The sequence below is a fragment of the Alligator sinensis genome, unplaced genomic scaffold, assembly GCF_000455745.1.
Source record: "Alligator sinensis unplaced genomic scaffold, ASM45574v1 scaffold663_1, whole genome shotgun sequence".
NCBI classification, from domain to species: Eukaryota; Metazoa; Chordata; order Crocodylia; family Alligatoridae; genus Alligator; species Alligator sinensis.
In genome coordinates, this window is record NW_005842205.1 from 558552 (window position 1) to 583140 (window position 24589).

General features: G+C 44.9%; 1 protein-coding gene across 5 annotated transcripts in view; it reads left to right on the forward strand.

Moving 5' to 3' along the window:
• The window catches only part of GHR (growth hormone receptor), a 215016-nt gene that overhangs the window by 78068 nt on the left and 112359 nt on the right, over window positions 1–24589 (forward strand). For 4 of the 5 annotated variants that reach the window (XM_025207702.1, XM_025207703.1, XM_014521342.2 and 1 more), the window contains one exon: window positions 20068–20148. The exons of the other annotated variant lie outside the window; for it this stretch is intronic. In XM_025207702.1, coding sequence (XP_025063487.1) covers window positions 20079–20148 — 70 coding nt within the window. In that variant the 5' untranslated portion in view covers window positions 20068–20078. The remainder of the gene's footprint in view (window positions 1–20067; window positions 20149–24589) is intronic. 5 annotated transcript variants of the gene reach the window in all.

Here is a 24589-nt window from a genome sequence, read left to right on the forward strand (position 1 = left end):
TTAAATTGTATTTTTTAATAGGCAAGGTAGTAAAAGATCAGATGCTGATAAAGTAGGGATCATTTATACTCATATGACACTTGGTTCTCCTGGCATTTGTCTTTCTAGTTTCTGCTGTGTTGCCTTCCTCATGAGGTATTCCTATAATAAATTTAGCATACTTAGTGACCTAAGCGGGAGTGAAATTGTGCTTGAAAACCTGTCTGTCTAAATCCATCCAAACCAAACAGCTGGTCCAATAAAAGATATCATTTACACAAATCCTTGCTTCTCACAATTTAGTATACAATGATTTATGGATAACTTCTTTTCTTTTATAACACAGTACCAGAGAATCCACAAACAGCTACTATTAATTCTCTATATTCCTCACTTCCTGTTCTGAGTAGTGCTTCCCAGGTAAGTTAAGTTCCTAAAAGTCATCTGGTCATTAAAACACAGATATCTAAGTAGGGGTTTCTAGATTCTATTTCTGGCTCTGTCACTGGCTTGCACTGTAGCTTTTGACAACTATTTTATCTTTGTAAGATGGGAATAGTATATCTTTCTCTGCAAGAAGACAAAACACTCGGCTCCACAAGGGATGGGACTGTATCATTAAGGCTAGGGACATACATTACACATAAACCACTTTAAGTGATCAAAAACTGGTTTAAACCTGTAACAGAACAGATGTTTAGTACATATAAACCAGTTTGAGAAAAACTTTTTTCAGCCAGAAATAAACCTTGTTGAATGTACTATCAGACTTAACTGATTTGGGCCAAACCAGTTAATGCAATGTCTGTTCCAGATACCTTGCTGGTTTAAGATAAATCAGAGTCCCCCAGCATCCCAGCATGCTCTCTGGGCTGGGTGGGGCTCTCAGCTTCACAGCAGAGCTGACCCTTCCCCTTTACTCCCTGGCTGCAGCTCCAGCAGGGACTGCAGGCTGCTCCCTACCTCCCTCTCACCACTCCCTGCTAAGCAGGAATACCCCCCTCCCCTCTGCCTTGCTGAGAGGTATCTGTGTATTAGCTAGCAGACCACATGTTGGCTACTGGTCCCTGCTGTGACAAAGCCAGAATCAACAGGTAGCTGGTAATGTCCCTCTGTTGTTTTCTTAATGAGGTGATAAACTCTGAGTTAGAGATGATAAACACTGTTATCAGTTCGCTGCTGGGCTAATCAGAGTGTCTTGCCGGTGCCTGGGTATGCCTCCCCTCAGCTCAGCACTGTGCACTGCACCCTCCCCTCCACCTCCCCACTTGCCTCAGAGTGCCAGCAGGGGGCTGGGATCTGGCAACCCTCCCACCCCTTGACCAGCAAGTGGGGAAAAGCCTGGGATGGTGCAGGCAGCCCTCCCTAATCAGAGGTCCTGCCAGGGCCTGGCCATGCCCCCCTCAACTTCCCACTGTGCAAGGGGAGGGAGGACTGCTCTAGTGCCCCCCGGTTTCTAGCCTGAGCCACTGCAGGCACATGCCTGCATTTCTGGGATGTCGTTCAGTTACAAACTGGTTTGGCCTAGCCAGGTTAGACTAACCTGCAAAGATTGAATCAATTCAGGTTCAGGCTTTTTGAATGTCTGTCCATAGCCTAAAAAATCATGTTGGATCTAATTCTACTACCAGTGTTGTGTTATGAAAGGGAAGCGCTGATGCTTACAGGTGATAGTATTGGAAGTAGTCTCTGTAGCACCTTCTGTCAGTGTCTTTCTCTAAATTGGCAACAATGAATATTTTGTTTTTTTGGCTTAGGGAGGATGGGACAAGCTTTCTCCAAATTGGCCTGCTTGGGTGCTGTCAGGAAAGAATATGGTGACTAGATTTCCCAGGAGGCTGAGAGCTGTTGGCTCTTGGAAGATAATTCAAATTAAGATAGAGAGTGAATTTAAAGTACAGTATCTGTTGAATAAATCCATGTAAAAATAAACCTTTAATATGTTCACCATGGTAACACTCCTGTAAAACATAGCATCCCTTACATCTCTGGATTCTGTTCTTAAGAAGCCAATTAACTTGTTGAGCCCTTCTGTTTAATTGATCTATTCTTTTAAATGTATTATGCATACTGGGAGCTGTTGAGTTGAATGTTGCACACTGGTGAGTGGCATATTTTATAAACTGAAAGTAACATATTTAAAACAACAAACATATATTACTTCATGCATGCATCTCATTTATTCTGAATAGAGCACATACATACCCTCCATTTAAAAAAAACCAAACAAACAAACACAGTTGCTAATTTGGGTTCAAAATACTGAAAGTTACCCTTAGACATGGAAAGAGGAAAACCATACACCAAAAACTTGCAGTCCAGGTGGAAGCTAAGGAGGGCAGAGCCTTAACTAGCTTTTGACAGAGTCCATAGTCCTGTTGAGCATGTTGGAAGGAGCCTGGCAAATTTCTGTCAGAAAGTGTCAGAAGCTGTAAGAGGTGTTCTGAGACATTCCGATTTTCATAGATTTCATAGACATTAGGGATGGAAGGGACCTTGGAAGATCACTGAGTCCAGCCCCCTGCCCCAGGGGCAGGAAGTCAGCTAGGGACAAAGGATCCCAGCAAGATAAGTGTCCAAACATTTCTTAAAAGAGTCCAGAGTAGGTGCTTGCACCACCTCTGTGGAGAGTCTATTCCAGGCCTTGGGGACTCAGACAGTAAAGAAGTTTTTCCTTATGTCCAGCCTACAACAGTCTTGGAGGAGTTTGTGACCATTGGACCTTGTCATCCCTTGGAGTGCTCTAGTGAACAGGCATTCCCCCAGATCCTGATGCACACCCCTGATGTACTTATAGGCTGCCACCAGGTCACCCCTGAGCCTGTACTTTTCCAGGCTGAAGAGTCCCATGGCTCTCAGCCTCTCTTCATAAGGCCTATTCTCTTGCCCTCTGATCATGCATGTGGCTGTCCTCTGGACTCTCTCAAGCTTCTCCACATCCTTCTTGAATTGTGGAGCCCACAATTGGATGCAGTACTCCAGCTGCGGCCTCACCAAAGCTGAGTACAGAGGGAGGATGACATCCTGAGATTTACTTGAGAAGGATCTATGGATGCAAGCCAGAGTTTTGTTTGCTTTATCAGCTGCAAGATTGCATTGGTGGTTCATGTTCATGGTGGCTCATCATACTGGTGGCTCGTTTTAATGGCATCTCCTGTTAAAGCTTATCAAACTACTTCAGTACAGGATCAGCACCTGTCCCTCACTCTTAAATGCAGGTTTGCTGAAGTGTGTATTGATATGGTGAGCCTGCTTAAACAGAAGCTGCTCTGGGTGTTACATCTACAGAGTAAAATGCAGGTGAGTGGGACTTAAGTTTATAATCTATTGTTTTGTAGGTTGAAAATAGAAATTAAAGAATTAGAACATGGTTGTCTTCTAAAGGTATATTTTTTAACCCATGAGGTAGTAATGCATTTTGTGGATTGAAAATACTGGTCTGTCTACATTCTACTTAAAATACACACCTACCAGGTCCTCCTACCCAACAAAACTTTCCAGCAATCTTAGAAACAGTTCAACATCAGGAAAAACGTCTTCACAGTCAGGGTGTCCAGACTGTGAAATAAACTCCCTCCAGAGGTGGTGCAATCACCTACCCTGGAAATCTTCAAGAGGAGATTGGATGGTCACCTGCTGGGGTCACCTGACTCCAGTTGTCTTTCTTGCCTAGTGCAGGGGGGCTGGACCCAATGATTTTGCAAGGTCCCTTCCAGCCCTTACAATCTATGAATATATGAATCTATATATCCACCAATACTGATATGCAGGTTACATCCTGTATGTGTCCTGGTGTTGGTTTTTCATCCTTGGCAGAAAGGTATAAAGATTTCTACATAATGTTGTGGATGAATTAGAATTAGGGGTGGAACAAAAATCTTTTCTCTTTACATTGTTCAATCAAAATCAGGTTCAGTGTATCATCATTACAGCTCTAAAGGGCAAAGATACTTGGACATTTAATCTGATCATCAGACTTGCAGAAGTGTTTGCTTTCTAAGAACTGGTTAAGAACTGGTTGCATAATGATTAGTTGGGCAGTCTACTGCTGAATTGCCAGCAAGTAATAGCTTTTCTACATGAATAGTCCCTTGGGAAATCAATGGGATTAATTCATTCAATAAGATACTGCATGATTGGTGCAGTTAGGTCCTCTATTGCTAGAAATTGAAAAGATTGCAGGCACTTTACCTATTATGCACTGAGATATGTGCATAGCATTTTATTCATTCAGAAACATGAGCATGGAAATAGACTGTAACATTTCCTGAATATGCGAGTATTCAAGAGTTTCTGGTAAGCATTTATATGGGTTTAATGAAGGGGAAGTTTGATTATGTCTAACAAATCCCATACTTCTACTGAGCATCTGCTATGAAGTTAAGAAAAATAGATTTTTTAGAGTAATTCTCTAAAATGTAGTACAATAAACATGCAGCTGTGATCATTTCAGAGAATTGTATATGAGAATCTGAGTATCCCACACTTATTTTACCTGATTTAGCACGTTTCCACAGAGTGATTCCTGTATCTAACATACAGAAATGAAAATCTACAATAAATTTCATTATAATTGACTGATAATTATAAGGCAGCCATAAATTCAAAACTTTATATAAAATATTTTTTGTACTTAATGCTAGTCTGTGCTGATATGTTTCTTGTAATGCTGAGTTAACAGCTCTATGAATTCATACTATAGCTTCTAGCACTGGTTGAATATTACTATATAGTACAAGGTTCAAGTAGAGTATGGTGTTGCAGCTGGAAATTGAAAAGGGCAGCTCCTGTAGTGACAGGTCTTCCTGGAAAAGTATTTCTAATTTCAAGTTTCAAAATGCTTCTTGTCTGAAGGGTTACATAGCATATGATATGGATTTCCTGCTATATGTGTAGTATTGTGCTTAAGTATCAATCTCAAAACCGCTATTCAGCTACCAAGTTACCTTTGTCATGCCTCTCTTTGAATATATTTTGCAGTACTGTAACATCTTCTATCTCAGGATATCCAAACATTTTAAAAACAATGATTTGAGCTTAAGGATGGAAGTTGGTTAGAATTATTAAATCTACCTGACAAATGGGGAGAAAAATAAGGCCCAGAGAGGTATTAAAACACAAATATAAAGACTCTGTATACTCCTGACAAGATATGGCCTGCGAGCCAGATCTGGCCCAAGGAGGGATTTTGTCTGGCCTGCAGCGGGTCCTGTGGTCCCACCTGGCCCAGGCATCATCCCACGGTGGCATGTCCTGCTGTCCCCTGGGCATGCAGCAGGGCTGGGGCAGCTCCGTTCTGGACTGCCTTTCTAACCAGCTGCTGACCTCAGCCCCACAGTACTGGCAGGGACCTGTGCGCAGCACCGACCTGCCCCACACCTGCTATAGACTTGCCTGCTCATGGTGAATAGCTGCAGCAACAGCAGTGCTGCTGGGGCAGAAATGTGCTCCATGTGGGGGAAAAGCAGCCCCTCCCTTTCAGTGCTGCGCAGTGCTTCCTGCAACAGCTGCACGGAGGATGCGGTGGGTTGCCCTGCATTGTCACCGCCACCTCCAGACTGCCCCACAGAGCAGCAGGGGCAACACACAGGAGCCTTAGGACAGCTCAGCACAGGCTATGCAGAGCTGGTGCAGGAAGTGTGAGGCCTGGGTTTTAGGTACTCATCAGTCTGAAGTGATTCAAATCCATGTCACCCACATCCAAAGTGGGAAAATGCCCTCACCTCCAGACTAGAGCATGGGTAGGATAAGGACATCCTCTAAGCCTTCAATTAAAGCTGGGCAACTGGACAGTCAGGAGTGCAAAGTGGTAGTGCCAGAAGAACAAGAAAGACCCTGTATTCCAGGATGAAGGCATTCCCTTGGGAGTGGGAGTCCTGTGTTCCAGTCCCTGGTGTCAGGATTGTTCATGTATTTTACATTAAATAGTCATTGGTTAATACATATAAATACTTCTGCCAGCAGGGCTTACATGTAAACCTAGAACCCAAGCTTGCTCCCTGCCAAGGGAATCTGGTCCTTAGCTTGTATATTCCTCAGGACAAAGACCTTATATTTTGTCTGTAAAACAGACAAAGCAAATGCACCTATAGTTACACATAAATAACTGCAATAATAAGAGGGCAAGGTTGACCTGTTTTTTTTCCATTTTACTACTTAACCAGTAAATCTATTCCAGAGGTTTTACCCTTCCTGTTAACATAGCATGTAGTCCTGTGAATGTCCTGTAGGTGGGGGTCATGACATTGATGCAACCAGGCTCAGCATCATCTGGCAGCCAGTGTCCCTGTTAAATAGCTTTTCTATTTATAGCCACAATTTTATGTGTTGAGAGCTTCAGAGCTTACCCATTTTGTCCTTCATGTCTGAAAACAAAGGTTGTGATAAAGAGTTACTAATGTACTGATCTTTGACACATTAAATGTTGTTAATGTTCCATTTAGCATGTTATTGTTTCTTATGCTGATTGAGGTCAGCTAATAGATGTGCAGCAATTACAGCTCAGTGTCTCTATTTGGGAAAGACTAACTGTTAGGACAATCTGAATTATCACTTGTTTGACATTTGGATTAAATGTAGTTCTTTACACTGTTACAGCCTTATTCAGTGATCCTAAGGGCTAGGGACAGACATTCAAAAACCCTAAACCTGAATTGATTCAATCTTTACAGGTTAGTCTAACCTGGCTAGGCTGAACCAGTTTGTAACCATAAAGACATCTCCTCTGGGCTGAAGAAATGTAGGCACATGCCTGAAGAGACTCAGGCTAGAAGCTGGGGGGTGCTAGAGCAGCCCTCCCTTCCCTTCTACAGTGCTGAGCTGAGGGGGTGAGGCATGGCCAGGTCCCAGCAGGACACTCTAGAGAGGGGTTTCCCCACCCCCACCCCTCACTGCTCCTGACCAAAGCCAGCAGGGAGTTGCACAGCATTTACTTACACAGCAGGGAGTTACACATTGTTTATCAGTCAGTCAAGAAAACAAAGCCTCTCTCATTAGTTCAAGCTCTTCTTTTAGCTCCAAAAAGCCCTAAGTGGACACTGTCCTGTCTCCCTTTGTCCTGTCTGCCTTACACAGACATCTCTCAGCATTAGTTAGCATACCACATGCTGACTACGGTCAGCGCTGTGGGAGAGGGGAGGGTGGAATCCCTGCTTGAGCAGGGATTTGGGGAGGAGGGGGCAGGAGGAAGCCAGGCAGACCCTGCTGTGCCTGCCATCTCTGCCAGAGCTCCAGACAGGCAGCAGAGGGGCATGTCCAGCCCTGCTGTGGAGCAGACAGCCCTGCCCAGGGCTGCAAAGCATCTGGGATGCTGGGGGACTCTGGTTTAAGTTAAACCAGGAAGGGGTCTGGGACAGGCATTGCATAAACCGGTTTGACCCATATCAGTTAAGTCTGATACTACATTCAACCAGGTTTATCTCAACCCAGTTCAGCCATTTTCACACTGGTGTATGTGCACTGAATGTCTGTCCTGTTACAGGTTTAATCCAGTTTCTGATCACTTAAACCAGTTTATGTTTAATGTCTGTCCCTAGTCAAGGTGTCTGGTAGGTCAGTCTAATGGCTCACTAAGGGGCATTGTTACGTATGCAAAAAAGCATTGGACCGGGACTCAACAGACCTAGAATCTGTTCCTGGTTCTGCCACTGGCCTGTTGGGTGACCTTGGACATATCCCTTCCCTTCCCAGTGCCTCCATTTCCCTATCTGTAGGATGAAGATAAATGATACTGGCTTCTGTTGTAAGTGCTCTGAAATCTGTGGATAGGAGGACATTATGTAAAAGTATTATATGGACTCTATAAATTTACTTCTAATAATAAAACTGTAGCTGTTGTTGGTTGCTGTAGATCAGTGTCTTGATCTATGCCTTTTGCTGGTTGATTTTTTGATGGGAGCACTGGCATTGGCACTGAACTGAGATTTTCCATTTCAGATTAGACTCTCATGTTACCACTAGACACCCCTCCCATTTCTTATCCAAAATTACAGCTTTACTTATGAAATACCATAGTAATGATAGATACCCACTTAGGAAAAATGAGCCACCTAGTTTTTCTGTTGATTAAACCAGTAATTATTAACAGTTTAGCTAAATCCAGAGATCACACATTAGTCTAATTTGTTCCTGTTAAACTTCAAGCTGCTCTAATTTACTGCATCCACAAAAGCCAGATTCAGATCCAACTTGACTCTACAGCTACTCCCCCCACACCTTCATTTTCTCTTTCAGATGATTTAATTCATTATTTGCTTACTTTTTTTGACAACTTCTCTGCTTATATCCTGGATTCTCACCCAGCTGGCTTCTGCCATTTTTTAATTGTATTTTCATCAAGGTTTCTAATGACTTCTTGGCCAAATTTGGGGTCTATTATTGCATACTAGTCCTCTTGCAGCTCCAAGTGGTTTTTTACTTACTCATACTTCGGATTTATACAGTTCCCACCTCAGTAGAACCTCATTTTTGTAGAATCATAACATTGGAACTGGGTTGAGATAAACCTGGTTGAATGTAGTATCAGACTTAACTGATTTGGGTCAAACCAGTTTATGCAATGCCTGTCCCAGACCCCTTCCTGGTTTAACTTAAACCAGAGTCCCCCAGCATTCCAGATGCTTTGCAGCCCTGGGCAGGGCTGTCTGCTCCACAGCAGGGCTGGCCATGCCCCTCTGCTCCCTGTCTGGAGCTCCGGCAGAGATGACAGGCACAGCAGGGTCTGCCTGGCTTCCTCCTGCCCCACCTCCCCCACCCCACTCTCTGCTCAAGCAGGGATTCCATAAGATTGGAAGACACCTCAGGGGTTACCCAGTTCAAACCCTTGTATAAATGCATGATGCACTGCTCCTAAACCAAAAGCATCTGTGCACTGTGGAATTACAAATAATAGATTAAAAATATCTGTGATGTTGTAATTCACATAGTCCTCTTTTGATAGCACAGTATTTGATAAGCATTTTCACATTTCTTGTGAGCCAAAGGACAAAAAAAAACCCAGTTACTATTCCTTTCCTTGTGAAAAAACTGAATTGTTTCAAACTAATGATACTTGTAAAAGTTTGTTTTTTTTAAAGAAAGAAATCTGTGCAAAACTTGAGTTCCATACTGTGAGTCAGAATATATTCTGGAAGACCCTAAAAGGCAATAACAGATGCATTAATAACATCTATAAAGAAATAAATATACTGAGAGTCTATATTTATTCTAAGATTATATACAGAACCTAGTAAGTAAATTTCAGTGACATTGAATAAATGTAGGTGGGTAATTGAGTGAACTTCCCTACAGCTGACTGGGGCAGTGAGCATGCAGACCTTGTTAAAAATACACCTTTAGTAAAGCAATAAGGTAACAGCATGCATTCTACAACTAATTTTTAAAAAGTATCGGGGAGCTGTCTCATAAGAATGTGTATCATTAGTGGTTGACACAGTGCAAAGTGTTTAAATAGTCATCTGGATATGTATCCGAAACTTCTGATTATTGAAACCTCTTTGTTTGATCAGTCTGGGAGAAAATATCAGGCTAATTCAGCTGGAGTGAATCAATATAGCTCTGGTGATTTCAGAAGAGCTATGCTGATTTATATCAAATAAGGTTCCACCCTATTATCATTTCAGAATGCCTACGGTCACTTAATATGGTTGATTTACTGATTTTGCATGGCTTGACTATTGAGATTTAAATATAAAGTGGGAAGGCAGTGGATAACTGGCCTGTGGAATAGCATTCAAAGTACAGCAAAAGCTCTTTTATCTGGTATCCCCCAGGCATGGGGGATGCTGGTTAATCAAATATGCCGGTTAATCAAATGTGCGCTGTCTGGTGCACTACCTGGCATCAGTGTGCCAGGGGACAGGGAGGGGGGCCCCACACAGGCTGCTTTGCTCCAGGCCATGGGCCAAAGAAGTGAAGGAGAACTCGGCTCACGACAGCGAAACTGGAAGTAGGACTTCCGGTTTTGCTTTTGCCGCTTCCCTCGGATGCCGGTTAGTGGAGCTTTCCAGTTGATAAAGTGCCAGATAACACAGCTTTTGCTGTATATGGCTTTACAGATGGTAGTGGGGACATAAATTGTTTTATAGTTGTCTACTAGTGGAGTGTGAAATGGGCCATATTTGATTCGGATTTGGCCCGAATCAGAGACAGTGATTCAATTAATTGATTTGGATCACTGTCCCCAATTCGATTTGGCCGAATCCAAATCTGAAGATTCGATGCTGATTCAGAGAATCAGTGATTCAGCCATAGACACAGCTTTAAATGTTTTTTCTACATACCTCGAGGTAACAGGCATGGCTTGTGAACGCTGCAATGGTGGGGCAGATGGAGAATCCCACAGGAGCATGGTGCAGGGCCCCACATGCTCTGCAGCAAGCCTAGAAGTGGATCAGAAGTATTTCCAGTCTACTTCCAGGTCTGCCGGGGAGTGTACAGGAGGCCCCCCAACACACACCCCGGCTCGGCAATCGGCCACAGGAGGACCCTGGGTGCTCCCCCACCACACCCAGGAGGCACCAGTCACCAAGCTGGTGGATATGGGAGGGGACCCCCAGCACACTCCCCAGCGGACCCGGAAGTGAATTGGAAGTGCTTCTGGTCCACTTCCAGGTCTGCTGCCAAGCACACTGGGAGACCCCCAGTGTGGGTATGGGATGCTCCATCTGCCCCACCATCACAGCGCTGATGAGCCACCTGACACCTTGAAGTATGTAGGAAAAACATTTTAAACTATGCCTATGTTCAAATCTCTGAATCTTTCCAAACCTCTCCAAATTGGTGTGGAGGGTTCCAATTCGATTCAGAGAAATTAAAGGGTCTCCTGATTCAATTTGGATTCAGAGATTCAGCCACCAAATCGGGCCGAATCTGCTTCGAGTCGAATCAGGGACTGAAGGTTCACACGGCCCTATTGTCTACTACTTACCTAAAGTATATTTTTATACTAAAGGATGGAGGAGTTGTGATGGTGTCCATAGAGAAACTGCGCTGGTTGGATTTGAAATTGATTTTTAAAAATACAGACAAACATTTAGTTAAACAAATGCAAACTCCTGTATAGATATTCTTTATATCAATTTAAGCCAGGATTGGGCTAACTTGCATCTGGTGATTACAGGTGCAAGATGAATAAATATAAATTACATTTAACCTGGTACAAGAATTTTCATTATATAAAGTTTCACTAGTTGAACTATATTGGTTAAAAATAACACTTTATGTTAAACCTGTGTAAATTTGTATGCAAGTATAGCTATAGAAAATAAATGCAGTAGAAAGTGGGTTATAAGTGTTATTGTTAGCATGACCAGTTTTCTTTTTAATTTCTTTTCCATTTTTACTTTGTCATCCTGAAGTCATGCCAATGAATCTCTTTGGCCATCACATAACAGCCTTTATTGTATCTAATATTTAAGTCTATATCTCGCTTTATACTGTGTAAATTTGCAGACTTTAATATGGTTAGCAACATGTGAAATAATTTAGTTTGAGTTTAGAGTTTGTAACTAATTTGTTCCAGCTTAACGCACCATTAAACATTTCCATTTGTCTAGGTTCATGCCAGCTTCCTGAACTGCATTTTGTAACCTCTCTGATTATAACACATTGGAGACAATATCACATGAATAAATTCACAGGTTTTTCCAAATCTCATTTGCTTTTCAAGGTTCACTTGAATAATGGATGTTTTGACTTTGAGATACTGTCTAAAATATTTGAGGATTGTATTTTTCAGAAGTACTCAACAGTAGCCAGACTCTGCTACCACTGAGATTCATGACAGTTTCACTGCCCATAATATGTTTCTCATTTATAACTACCAGTGTTTTCTTAGCTAAATTCATTAGCATGTCAAGGCTAAGAACATTTCAGACCTCAGCTGTTGTTGTCTTTATGCTGCGTACAAATCCAGACCATCAATAGCTTGATCCTAACCTGTATGGTATTGAATCATTCAGCTGAGGTTTGTATGGTTTTCTTTGTGTGAAGTTCTCAAGTAATTTTAGTTCTAAAATTTACATTTCCTTAATAAATTAAACGAATTGAACAAAATGTGACCCAAATGAAAATGGTTTTCTAGTTGGAATGGTTTTTTGTCTGATCTTTTTATTAGTCCTCCTCTAACTCCTGCTTTTATATACATTTGAATCTTTTTCTTATAAAGTCTGATTAAGGAAATAAAATTCTGCATTTCACAGCTTCAGCTTACTGGGAAGATGCACCTTATGTTAACCCCAAGATACATATGAAACTACATAATTACTGGAGTATTTTATGCAACTCAGTCACTTTGTAGGGATGAGATTTTTCTTTCTAAGTTAAGTCACTGGAGTTTTTCTTTGCAAAGCACATTTTCTATTTCCACACTATTATTCCTTAATCTTTAGTATCCTGGATTACTACCAGCAGTATTCAGAACATAATTTGTTATTACAAATTCAGACAGTTTATTATTTCTGCTTCTTAATACTTGGGTGCATAACACTGAAAAGCATTCTAAAAAAGCCGTTCTACAAAAACAGGCATTCATCCAGGCATTGTTGGTTAGTTGGTCCTAACTGCAGTGTCAGCTGGGAGAAAAATAGCTGCTTCGGCCAGTGGCACTTCTAAACTGTGTAGATTTGAAGGGCTTTAACTCATTCCAGCTGGAGATTTGTTCTGTCCTGTTGGAGTTCAGTGGAGCACAAGTAAGCATGCAAAGTGCTTTCTGTCAGGCCTGTTGGGTGAATCACTGTGCCATTTGTTATGCAAGAACAAAAATTGGACTATTTGCTATGGCAGATTTTGTGCTGAGGTAGTTGGCATAAATGCACTGCAAAGATACAGAGTATTTATCTCCAGGAAAATATTGCAAGGGCAAGCTCAATCTTTATTTCCTACAAGTGTGCATCTTAAATGCAACATAAATTTTGAGATCCTGAGATCACCTTTATGTTTGTTTCCTCCTAAGTAGCTTGTATTTGTTTGATAATTAAGTTACGTACATTCAGGCTTATTTGGAGCCTTTCTGTACCTTACTCTTTGTTTTTCCTCCCTCTGCTGTGAAATACAGCAGCAGAGAGAAAAATAAATATTTTCTTCCAAATCAGGCCTACTTAATAACTGTTCATGTTACAACATACAGGACACCTTTGGTTCCTGAATACACATACATAATTTAATATGGCAGGGCAGCTTAACAAAAGCTGGCTGCAGGAAAAAAATACCTCCAATTTTGGGTTCTGAGGGTTAACTCAGATAGGAAAGGCAGAAATTGTTAATGTATAAGGGCAAAAGGAGGCTTTCTATATGTTGTTTTCCTTTTTTTTCTGTCAGATCCAGGGACTGGCCAGACTTAGAGGCCATGCTGAAACCGTGTCCTTGCTAACAGTGTTGAAGTGTTTTATTTGGTTGGTATAGAACAATGCTGTAAACCCAGTGCAAACTTTGTGGACTGGTGGGCCATTGAAATTGTAAATCTCTCTCCTGAACAATCATGCATCCTTATCCTCAGATTGTTGATTAAAATATGGAGGAAGGGCAGAAAAATGAGATCCATAGAACGGTTATAAACCATGTATGTAGCCTCACAGTTCACAGCCCAGAACATTTAAAAGCTGCACTATATTTCTCTTTTCTAGCCTAGTTTTGGCTGGTAGTGTCAAGTCTGATTCACCCCTGTGCTAGTAGTACCAGTCCACTTGTGACTGATATCATTCCTATAGAAAGGTCCAGAGAAATTCTCTCCCTTTTTATAGCTTCTGGCTCTATTTGTCTGCCAGACAAATTAGCCCCAGCTGACCCCTAGCCACATTCCCCTATGGCTGGGTTCCTTAGCAATGGCTGCACTGAGGACAGTCAGCTGTTGTATTTTTTTCCTCTGGTTTTAACCTTCTCCTTTTTCTGCCCACTTTGGGGCTGGGTACATAGCCTATTGCACACTTTCCTCAGAATATAATGCATGGTTGCTGTTGTTTTCCTAATCTGTTAAGTGACAGGAGTTTGTTTTGCAGACATAAAGGTCTGTGATGGAAGAAGCATTTACTAGACTCTGCAAAGAATTAGTTTCTTTGTAAAGCTGAGAGAGCCTGAGAAGCCATTCCATGGCCTGAACAATGCTGTCCTTGTGGGACCCACTTTTGTGAGACAGCCATTAACACTGTAGTCTGCTATTGCTTCTGAATATATTCCCTTTTGCTAGGCAGTGAGTCTCATTACAAGGAGGTAGGTGCCATTTTGCAAGGGCAGTCTTCTTTACCAAGAACAGTTTTTTCCATGAATGTAATTTTGGTTTACTTCAGGTCCTAGGACAAATTCTCTCTCAGTCTCCAGAGATAATTATCTACTTGTCAGTACCAGAACACTTCCTGCAGCTCCAGTCTGCCCCTTCATGATAGGGAGGGGCATAGCTATCACAAGAGAGATGATGCTTGTAGTGCTACAGAAGTGTCTGATGGACGGAGGCAAGGAGTTCAACCCATGTTGACATAGTAAAGAGCCTAGCATATTTTCTTTGGATAGTATAGCTTCTCTTATCTGACAGAGGAATGGGGAGATCTGGGTTCCAGCCCTTCTTCAAGGACTTGTCCTCAGCCTGACAAGACCTATAAAACAGGTCTCCCACTTCCCAGTGACTGCTGTAGTCACCAAACTATTGCATGCTCAAAAAGTACACCAAGTGGCTAGGCCCCTCAGGTCACTTAAGCAGTGAAAAACCTAAAGATTCTTGATTAACAACTTGGTTCAGCTAGTAGTTTCTCAGAGTTTTTAGTGTTGCTGTGTGTGGCAGAGTGAGGCTCCCCGCCTAGCCACAGTGCTAGTTGCCCCACTTGCTTTTGGGCACGCCTCCCCACCTGACTCCCCTGCCATGCCTTGTTCTTAATTAATGAAGATGTTAATTAAGGTGGGAGGCTACCCATTCTTGCCTCAGTGCCAGGGGGCGCTATCTGTGGCTCCGTACCTCCCCTACACTGCAGCCCATGCCTAGCAGATGGCATCCAGCTATTAATCTCACCAGCCCCCCTCTGGGCCCCAGAATCCTCCAATCAGGACCCCTCTAAGATCCCTCCATTCAGGTGGCCTACCCTGCCTTCATTCAGGTTGTCTAGCTCCCTGAAACCATTTCCCCTCTCAGGCACGGCCCCCCCAGGACCTTTGGCCACACAGGCCCTGGCCTCGCCTCCAAGGCCAGTCGGAACCCCAGGCCCTCAGCTCTGGGTGTCCCTCGCAGTGGGCCCCTGGCCCTTTTGACCGTTCTGGTCCTGGCCCCAGCATTCACCAGTCGAGGGTACTCTATGTCAGGCCTCTGCCACTCCAGCCCCATTCTCACTCCTGGGGTCTGCCTTCTGGCCCTACTAGCGGTTGACCCACCCGGTTGTGGCAGCTGGGGTGACTCACACCATGACTGGTGTTTCAGGGTCTGAAGGGGACTCTCACTCCCCCCCGGAGCAGCATGTCATTGTGCCCTCTCTATATAAACATATTGGGCTCTCAGCCCTCTGGTTTTCCTCCCCCTTCATTGGGGTTCCTCATCTCTGCCCCCTCCCTTGGGGCTGCACACCACCTCCTCACTTGGGGCCACAGGGCTTCTCTCCCTGGTGGGCTCAGGTGGGCGTAGCCACGCCTGGCCCTACTACCTTTCCTCAGAGTCTTACACCCCACACAGGGCTCAGGTGGCTGCAGCCGTGCCTGGCCCCAACTCTCCCTCCTTGGGGTTTGCACCCCACACAGGACTCAGGTGGCTGCAGCCGTGCCTGGCCCCCAACTACCTCTGGTGTTACGCAAGCCCACCCAGAGGTGAGGGCTAGGACTAAGGCACCCCTACCCGCCTTTCACCGGGGTGATAACTGGCCTAGCATTTCCTGGGGGCTCCCACGCCACTGAGAGCCCCACCAGGCCACCCGCTCCCTGCACTGTGCAGTTTTAGGTCATGCCCAGGACCAGGAACCTCCAATTCATGCCCTACAGCTCCTGCCCTTACCTCTAGGATGATATGTAAAGCCTTGCAGCCAGGTGATGTTGCTGCAAAATGCTCTGCTTATATAGGCAGCCATGAATCTAAAATGGCTGCTGCAATCAGGTGCTTGCTGGCTGCTTGGCTTAGGTCTTAAAGTGGCAGGCACCAACAGTGCTCTGCCATACACCTTCCCCCTGGTACCTGGGGGAGGTTTCCCCTGCTGCTCCTCCAAAGCAGGCTCCCCTCGGAGCCTGTGAGAGCTCTCAAGTGGTGAGCCCCCCCAAAGGTGCTCCACCACACACCTCCCCCTTAGAATGAGATCTGGGGGGCTTCACTTGTCTGCCTTCCCTGCTGGGCTCTGTCCCAGCCTACTGTAGCCCCTGCCACGTGGCAAGCACCCCAAAGGTGCTCCACCACACTGTGCTAAATATATTTGAGCAACTTTATTTCCATTAATGACGTTTTTATTTTAATGGCATGGGAATTTCCTTGTGCATTTTTCTTCAGAAAAGGAGGGAAACAGGGAGAGTTTTAGGAGGATGATAGAAAGAGTGTGTCTATGTGGGTGAGAAGGGAATTTATGCTGCATTTCTGGGAGAAATGAGACCTAGTAGGAGCTCCCTTTCCACTATAAGTCTCCTGTGATTTAGCAAAATGGAGCACCATTCTGTCCAACCACAGGAAGTTCACCAGAGCTCAGCTTCTCCTTCACCTGCTTATCCAATCAGAAGAAGCCTGCAGGGTAATAGAAGAGCATGGCAGATGTCATGGATCTGTCTCTGGGGGTAAAGTGAGAGGAATGCTAGGAGAAGAGAAAGTGGGATTGAAGAAAGTAACTCTCTGGAAAGTTTTTTGTGGAGCAATAGGGTTTCTTTGAAGGGTATGAGTGAGTGGGTGCCTTTTGCCCGCCCTTTTGTGTTAGAATTACCTTGATCTCTGACTTGTCCTCCTCACTCTTCTGCCACACCTTAATATTGTAAGACTATTTGAGAGGAGGATGATTCTCTGCACAGAGGTCCGTCCAGAAGGGCCACAATGTTCCACATGGCTCCACCTGCCCTACACCCTACCCCTTTCCTTCCAGGTGGTTATTTGCTATTCTCTGCTGGTCTGGTGTGTGAGATGCCTGTGGGGTCTCTGCCCAAACTCTGCTGGGTTATTTTCTCTGAGGTTCTTCGGCCTGGGTTTCCCCTGGTTGATCTCGTCATTGGCTGTACTCATCAGATCACACTACCCTCATCCTTTCTCTTTCTCTCCTTCTTGGTTGTCATCCCCACTCCTTCTTCCTGAGGATTCTACATTCCTGGGATAATCCAAGCTTGTCCTGTTCTACGCTTCTCTGTCCCTTCCATTCTTATTTCAGCCTCTGTAAACTAAAGCTTCTTTAAAGCCCCAGGTGTAGGAAATAAATCCTAATTAAACATAGATCAAACAAAAAGGGGGGGATCCTTCCTCCCAATGGGCCTTCTTTTCCCTTAGGGACCTCAATCCAAAAGGGAGGTATCTTTTTCCCGGCCTATATTATCCCTCGTTTCCAGAATTCAAACAAATCCCCCTCAAAAAGGCCTTATCACAGTTGTTCCCCTACATGAGTTCAGGTTCTGCTAGGTTGTCCCCATCCAGGGTTATGCCCTGCTTTTCTTTTTTTTTCCCCTCCAGGAGGCCAGGCAAATCTCCTCTTTGTCTCGGCCAACTCAGTTTCTCCCAGTCCCCACTACCCTCATTGGAACCGTCCTTTCTTCTTCCAGGTCCATGTCTGTCTGCCAGAACCTGATCTTCTCTCCCCTGACACTAGTTCCTGGGTTCACAGGGAAGACCCCTGTTAACCTGTTGTCTGCTGCTGGTTAACTCTCCGGACACACTGGGGTGCTTCTGACTCAGGGTTTGCTGGGGTTGCAGCACTCCATGAAAGTTCAGTCAGAGAGGGTCCTCAGCTTCGCTGATCTTCCTTGGTCCAGTTGCCTGGTCCCTGCTCCAGGAGACACCAAATGCTGAGCCTTCTTCAGCATCTCCCTTTAAACTGCCTGGTCTTCTCTCCAAGCCAATCAGAGCTGGCTCTCTGGGGCACATGTTTTTTGGTCCAGGTACCTGCCTAATTCCTTGGACTTCCCTGGACCTTGGTGTCTGGCATGCCAGGGATGCACTGCTTGTTCAGATTCATCCCAGTAAGTTCCCCACCAGCTTGGCTGGCTCCGTGGGGGTCTAGCAGGGGCTGGGCTTCAGGCCCTGCTACAAAGGGGAACAAAGTGAAGGGGTAAAACAGTTAGATTAAAGGACAAGTTGAAAAGATGGGTTACCAGCTAGGAGAGAGATCTTACCAGTTCTGGTATCTGGTATAGTCATCGTAGCTACTCCCTGAACACTAGAAGGTTTGCTATAGTGCACTTGCCTACTAGATGGCTTCTCCCCCATTTCTGTTGTCCTCTGATAGCCATACTGTATCCACTGTTCCATACATCTCTCAGCTGCCTCCGTTCCAATACCACAGCCATCCACCTACCCCAAATCCTATTAGCCATCTTCCTAGCTTGCTGCCAGCTTGATCTGTACAAGAGTTCCACTCAGACAAATCCACTTGTTCCTGTGAGCCAATTGGCAATGTAGCCCTTCAACTCTTCTTCTTCTCCTTGGGCTGGAAGAAACTCTTATTTCCCAACCTTACTTCCCTCCACCCCATACCAACTAGAATTGGCAGGGGTGCATGCGAGGACAACTGGCATGCATATGAGCTTAGGCCAGTGATTCACAACCTTTTTGGACTTGAGGCACCCCTCACTGGACTTGAGGTAAGCCTTCATAAGTCTTGTGAATTGAGTGGCACTCAGTTTCAAAAACGAATTTACATTACAGTGCTTGCAGAGGGACTCTGCAGATCATTCAAGCAGGGACAAGCATGAGCCTGCCATTTAGCTACTTAGCTTATCTGCTTATCTTCTTGCATCCTGTGAAACACTTCAAAAGATCTGGCAACACCTTAAGGTGCCCTGGCACCCTGGTTGAGAATCGCTGGCTTAGGCAGCTGGAGAACAAATGACTGGCAGATGTAGACAGTTCTTTTGGTTTGACTTTTCAGATCCGGGCTAAGTTCTTAGGGGATTAAAATGACCCTGTATGTGTGCTAATTGTAAAACTTAAAAATCATCTGAGCTTGTGTATCTGATATATACAGTCTCCACTCTGGAGTTTCAAACAGGACATGGTGCTGGCACTGAAGTGGCTGGTCAGCCATGGCATTCGTTTGGTAATTGCTGTAACGTATTTATGACTTTTTTTTTCAGGAATATCCCTAAAACTTAAGGGCCAGTTTTCTAATATGTACAGTGTCTATCTCTGGTACTTACTTGGCCCTTATAGCAGGCTGATTTGCAGCTTCTGGGTGAGTTGGTAGCCTTTGTTACCTGTGAAGTTAGTGAAAACTGGTATTTTTTGCACAAAACATTTCAGTTCTGACATGCAATCCTGTTTTTTTCTGAAACTTCGGACCAACTCTGTAGGGAAGTACTGTTTTGGCATGGACAGACTGAGTGACCTACTTAGGGTCCTACAGCAAGTCTGTGGCAGAGTAGAGAATTGACCCTGATCTCTGAAGGTGCAGGTTCACATGGCCCATCCCACCCCTCTGTATTATCAGGGTGTTGATACATTTTTGTTCTGGGTGGTGCTAAAAATGTACTAGGCAGTCTTGCAATGCACATTTGTACTCACAGGGAAGAAACCAGCAGAACTTCCTAGAAGTATGAACTGCCAAGGGAATATATTTTTTCCCCTTTAAAGGGAATTCTCTTTTTTTCTATTTTTCAAGAATGAGTTCAAGATTTAATCCTTTCATCCTCAGAGGGTTGCATGGAGAAATGTGTGCTAATGATTTCAAGACATAGACCAGGTGCTGAAAAAGCCTTATTGTCTTTTAACCATATTTCATCAGCTAGTACGTTTCCGAGAGTAGTATTTACTGCCTCCCATAAACTGTAAGATACATTTTATTGCCTCATAAAGTATGAATTTATTATAATAAACTACCTTCATACACTTCTGGTTTAACTCTATTCAGAAATTAAATAAACTAGATGCTAGCTTAAATGGTACTGAAATGGAATAATTCAAGTTTATAAATCATCTCTTTGATTTCTTTGTCTCTTTTATGATTGCAGAACCCCGAGGTATGGATCTTTGGCAGCTGTTATTTACATTGGCACTGATCTGTGCAAATGATTCTCTTCCTACGAGTGAGGGTGAGTTCATGATGAAATGTCTTTGTCATTAATGGTGACACACATGAGTTCTTTGGTTGCGGCAATGTGTATGCACTGAAGATTTTTCTGAAAAGGAAATTGTAGCTGTTATCTTTGTTTTGAAGGCCACAGATGAGTTTGTAACAAAATATCAAAGGGAAGCAGCAAATTAAACAGTCTAAGGCACTGGTCACCAACCAGTCAATCTCGAAACCAGGGTCAGTCATGAAGCCTCAATAGCTGATCTCAGTCTGTCAGAGGCTCCACAATCAGGAGCGGCAGGACACACGTGGCTGGGCTGAGCCATGCCCCCTGCCGCCCAGGCCGGGCTGGGTGAGTGGGGTCACAGCCTGGGCGACTTGTCCAGCAGTTGGGGGGCCAGGAGGAGGGCGCAGGGCAGTAGATCTTGGGGTGCCATTTACTTACAAAAAGTGATCTTGACCATAAAAAGGTTGAAGACCACTGGTCTAAGGGCTGTGGCACTGAATGGGTTGAGAGCTGAATCACTGTTTGCGTTACATATCTTCATGTCAAGCTATTCTACATTCAGCTAGGCTGCTTAAAATGCAGAAGCTTCCTGCGGCATGTTTGGACACTACCAGATGGATAGCAATCATCACTCAGATTGCTGGAATCAAAGAAACTCTCTTAGACCCATTTATCCTAAAATTCCTGTCTGTATCAAAAGCCTGTCTCTGGTACAGAGGTTATCAAAGAATTTTGGTCACCTCTGTACCCTCTAAAAGTTGCTGCTTGTTGTTTCCTGGTACATTCATAGTGTTAAAATGGGTACCAGTAAGAGATCTCATGGCAAAGGCTGGCATAGTATGAGCAAGTGGTACAATAAATGTCCCTCCGATGAAACTCTTTCAAACAGAGTAAAATCAGTAGGAAAGGATTTGAATAGAGGGCACAGTAAAAGGGGTGATATTGTTAGCAATCAGCCAGAGTGCTTGTGCAATCAGATGGCAGACTATACCATGGCCTCCAAGGAGGTTCTCTGGACACCGCTCACAGTCACAGTGTTTGCCTGTTTATGCAGTGGTATTATATGGTTTACCTGCCTTCTGATCTTCCGGATTTCCACAATTCTTCCTTTCCCCATCCCCATCCACTTCCAGTTACTGCACATCTTCTCAGTAATGTACATAGATTGGAGGGGAAGGAGTTGGCAAATAGCCCATTCAGGCCAGGTTTTCTCTGGGGCTTTCCTTCTGTTCATCCAGAAGCCAGTATAACAACTTTAAACAGTACTGCTGTTCCAGAGGTGTGTCCAGTCTCAAGGGCTTGGTCATTTACACCCAGTCTTGTGTTGCTTCAGAACTAAAAGTTCCCATTGAGCCAAAAATATCCAATGGGAGTTTTACCTTGTCCCTAATCTGTGTAATTCCATTTGTCTTTCTTGGGCTCCTGTGTTACCCGTTGTGATCTTTGGGGAGTTTTTCTTTTGCAGCTACAGAGTTCTTCCACAATGACTGGTTTGATCAGATGCAACTAGCATATTCCCTGCCACTCCTGACCATCCCCTGAGGCAGCTGTAGAACAGCTGTGGTAGAACCAGCTTCTCAGATAGGTACCCCCTGACCTTTTAGCCAGAAATTAAATCTTAGCAGAGAATAGTAAAATGGGTAGGGTAACAAGGTAATTTTGGAGGAAGAGGAGTGGAAATGACATCCATTGCAAACTATAAATCAATAATTACATCTTTACTGAGAGGAAAGGGTATCTCAATTTTTCAGGAGGTTTGTTTTCACTTTTTTTTCCAATGTATTTCTCTAAATCAGGAACTCAGGTCCTAATTAAATGTCAACAGAAGGGAAGTTTAAATGCAGCAGCCTTTCTTGATTTTTAGCATCTGGTTCTAAGCCAAAGGAGCATGGATGAGTTCCCCATGACATGCGTGTGCACACCTGCTGTTCTTTTCCATACTAGGTAAAGATCTAATGCGAGTTTATTTATTCTACCCATTCTAATGTGGTTCTGGCTCTTCCTGGTGTTTCATACATGGTATTCATTCATGTTGGCAGTTACAGGTGTACCCGGCCCACCCCGCACCTGCTCCAGACTCACCTGCCCGTGCTGAGCAGCAGCAGCAACTGGTTAGAAGCTGCTGCTTGGTGCAGGGAAAATGAGGCTCTTTCCTCTCACCACTGCAGGCCCTTCTTGCACGGGCTCCAGGCGGCTGCAGCAAGAAGGGCCCAGCAGCAGAGAGGGGGAGGGGCCACTTTTTCCCCTATGTCAAGCAGCAGCTTCTGCCTGGCCACCACTGGCTCTATTTTGCCAACCCTGGTTAAAATGGGCACGATTAGCACTTGTTAAAAAATGAATACATTAATTTGTTTTTGCATTAATCACACCTGTTAACTGCAATTAATTGACAGCCCTAATATGTATACATATATTTTATACACACACACGCACACACACACAATATATACTAAAAATATAGTGTGTGTATCTATATATAGATCTCTGTATCTATGGATATAGATATATATATAGACAAACAAGGTTCTTTGGGTAGATGTAATATCTTTTATTAGACCAAATAAATAGCTGGAAAAACTGTTCTTTGCAAGCTTTGGGGCATAAACACCCTTCTTCAGGCATAGGGAGAGTTTGTTGGTGTAATATGTGCTCTCCGGGGTAGAATAGAAGCCAACATGCAAAATGAAGGTCTGCAAAAATGCAAATTTGTGGCAGTGGGGATCAGAGGGAATGGGCAACAATAGGTGTGAGACAGGTAGGTGGGGAGGAATGGGGGAATGTTGAATTGGTGGTAGAATGTAATTGGTAAAATACAGACAGGTTACCGGGGGTTATTAGATGGCAGGCAAGTTATAATGCACCATAAATCCAATGTCTATATTTAGTCCATGAATTTTGTATATCCAGTAGATTTATGAAGTGAAATTCATAGGCTCATCTGTGAAAGGGGTTTTGTAAATTCCCTTTGAGGATTAGAACTGAGAGCTTGGAGAGAGAGTGGTTATCTTGTGAGAAGTGTGCACTCACAGGTAATTGGGTATTTTTGTCTTTGAATGCACACTGAAAATCTATCATTCTGGTATGCAGTTGTTGTTTGGTTTCTCCCACATATTTTCCAGGAGGGCATTTACTACACTGGATGAGGTATATTACATTTCTGGAGGTACAGGTGTTAAGTCCAGGAATGGTGATGGTTCTGTTGTGGGGTGTAGTTATTGTGGGATTAGTAGAGATGCATGTGGCAGGTTTTACATTTCTTGTCCCAGCATAGTCTAGATCCATTTGGTATGCTTTGGGTCATAGGAAGTTTGTTTCTTTCTGATGATGAGGTTGGTGAGGTTCAGTGCTTATATATATTTGGTACGTTTGTGCTATTCTAATATAATAAAAGTCTTACCACTCCTGGCTGAGTGTCTGTATGTCCGTAACACTCTGGGCCAACTGAACATGCATGGCCAGGAGCCTTACTGACAGATAGACAGACAGGCAGAGGTGGTGGGGGCCAGGGTGTGCTCTGCTGCATGGCGGGGAGGGGAGGCCAGGAGATGGGGGCATGGCTTGCGGCCCTATGAGGGGATGTGGCGTGGGGCTGTGTGGGGGCGTGGCACGTAGTGTGGAGGGGCAGAGCACATGGATGCAGGGTACTGTGCAGGTAGTGGGCACGGGGTGCGCAGGCAGAGCCTGCAGGCTGCAGCACATGGCTGCAAGGCAGGGCACACCCCATACACCCGCTCCCTGTGTGGCCATGCACTATGCACCCACACCCCATGCTATTCCCCACCCCGTGTGGCCACCAGCAATGCCCCCCAGATGTGGGGAGCATGTGCTGGCTGTGGCCACAAGCCACACAAGGCAGCAGGGGGGTGGGGAGGGTGCTGCGCAGGCATGTGGGGGACCGGCATTGGGGTACATGGGCAGCTCCTGCCAGCTGCAGCATGTAGCAACAGGCCAGGGCACACCCCATGTGCCCGCTCTGTGCACGGCACCCTACAGTCACACGCCATGCCCTCCTGTGTGCTATGCTACCCCCCACACAGCCACAGGCCATGCCTCCCAGGTGCAGGGAATGCCTGCTGGCTGTGGCTGTAGGCGCCGGGGGGGGGGAAGGTGCTGCGCAGGCACCTGAGTGCAGGGGTAGCCGGCATGCAGGCACACGGGCAGCGCCCACTGGCTGCACCACGTGGCCATGGTGCGAGGCATGCCCCCATGCCCATTAACCACGTGGCACTCAGCTGCTGCGCTCCCACCCCCCATGGGGAGCAACTGCCAGCTGCAGTGTGTGGGGCACACTAGGCAGGGTGGGGCATGGCATACAGGTACGCAGTGCTGTGCGTGGAGCTGGCACGGGAGCACCTGCTGGCTGAAGCACGCGGCTGCAGCACGCACACCATGCCCCCCCCCCCCCCCGTGCCGCAAGCCATGCCCCTCCCCCTGCCAAGTGCGCTGGCTGGCA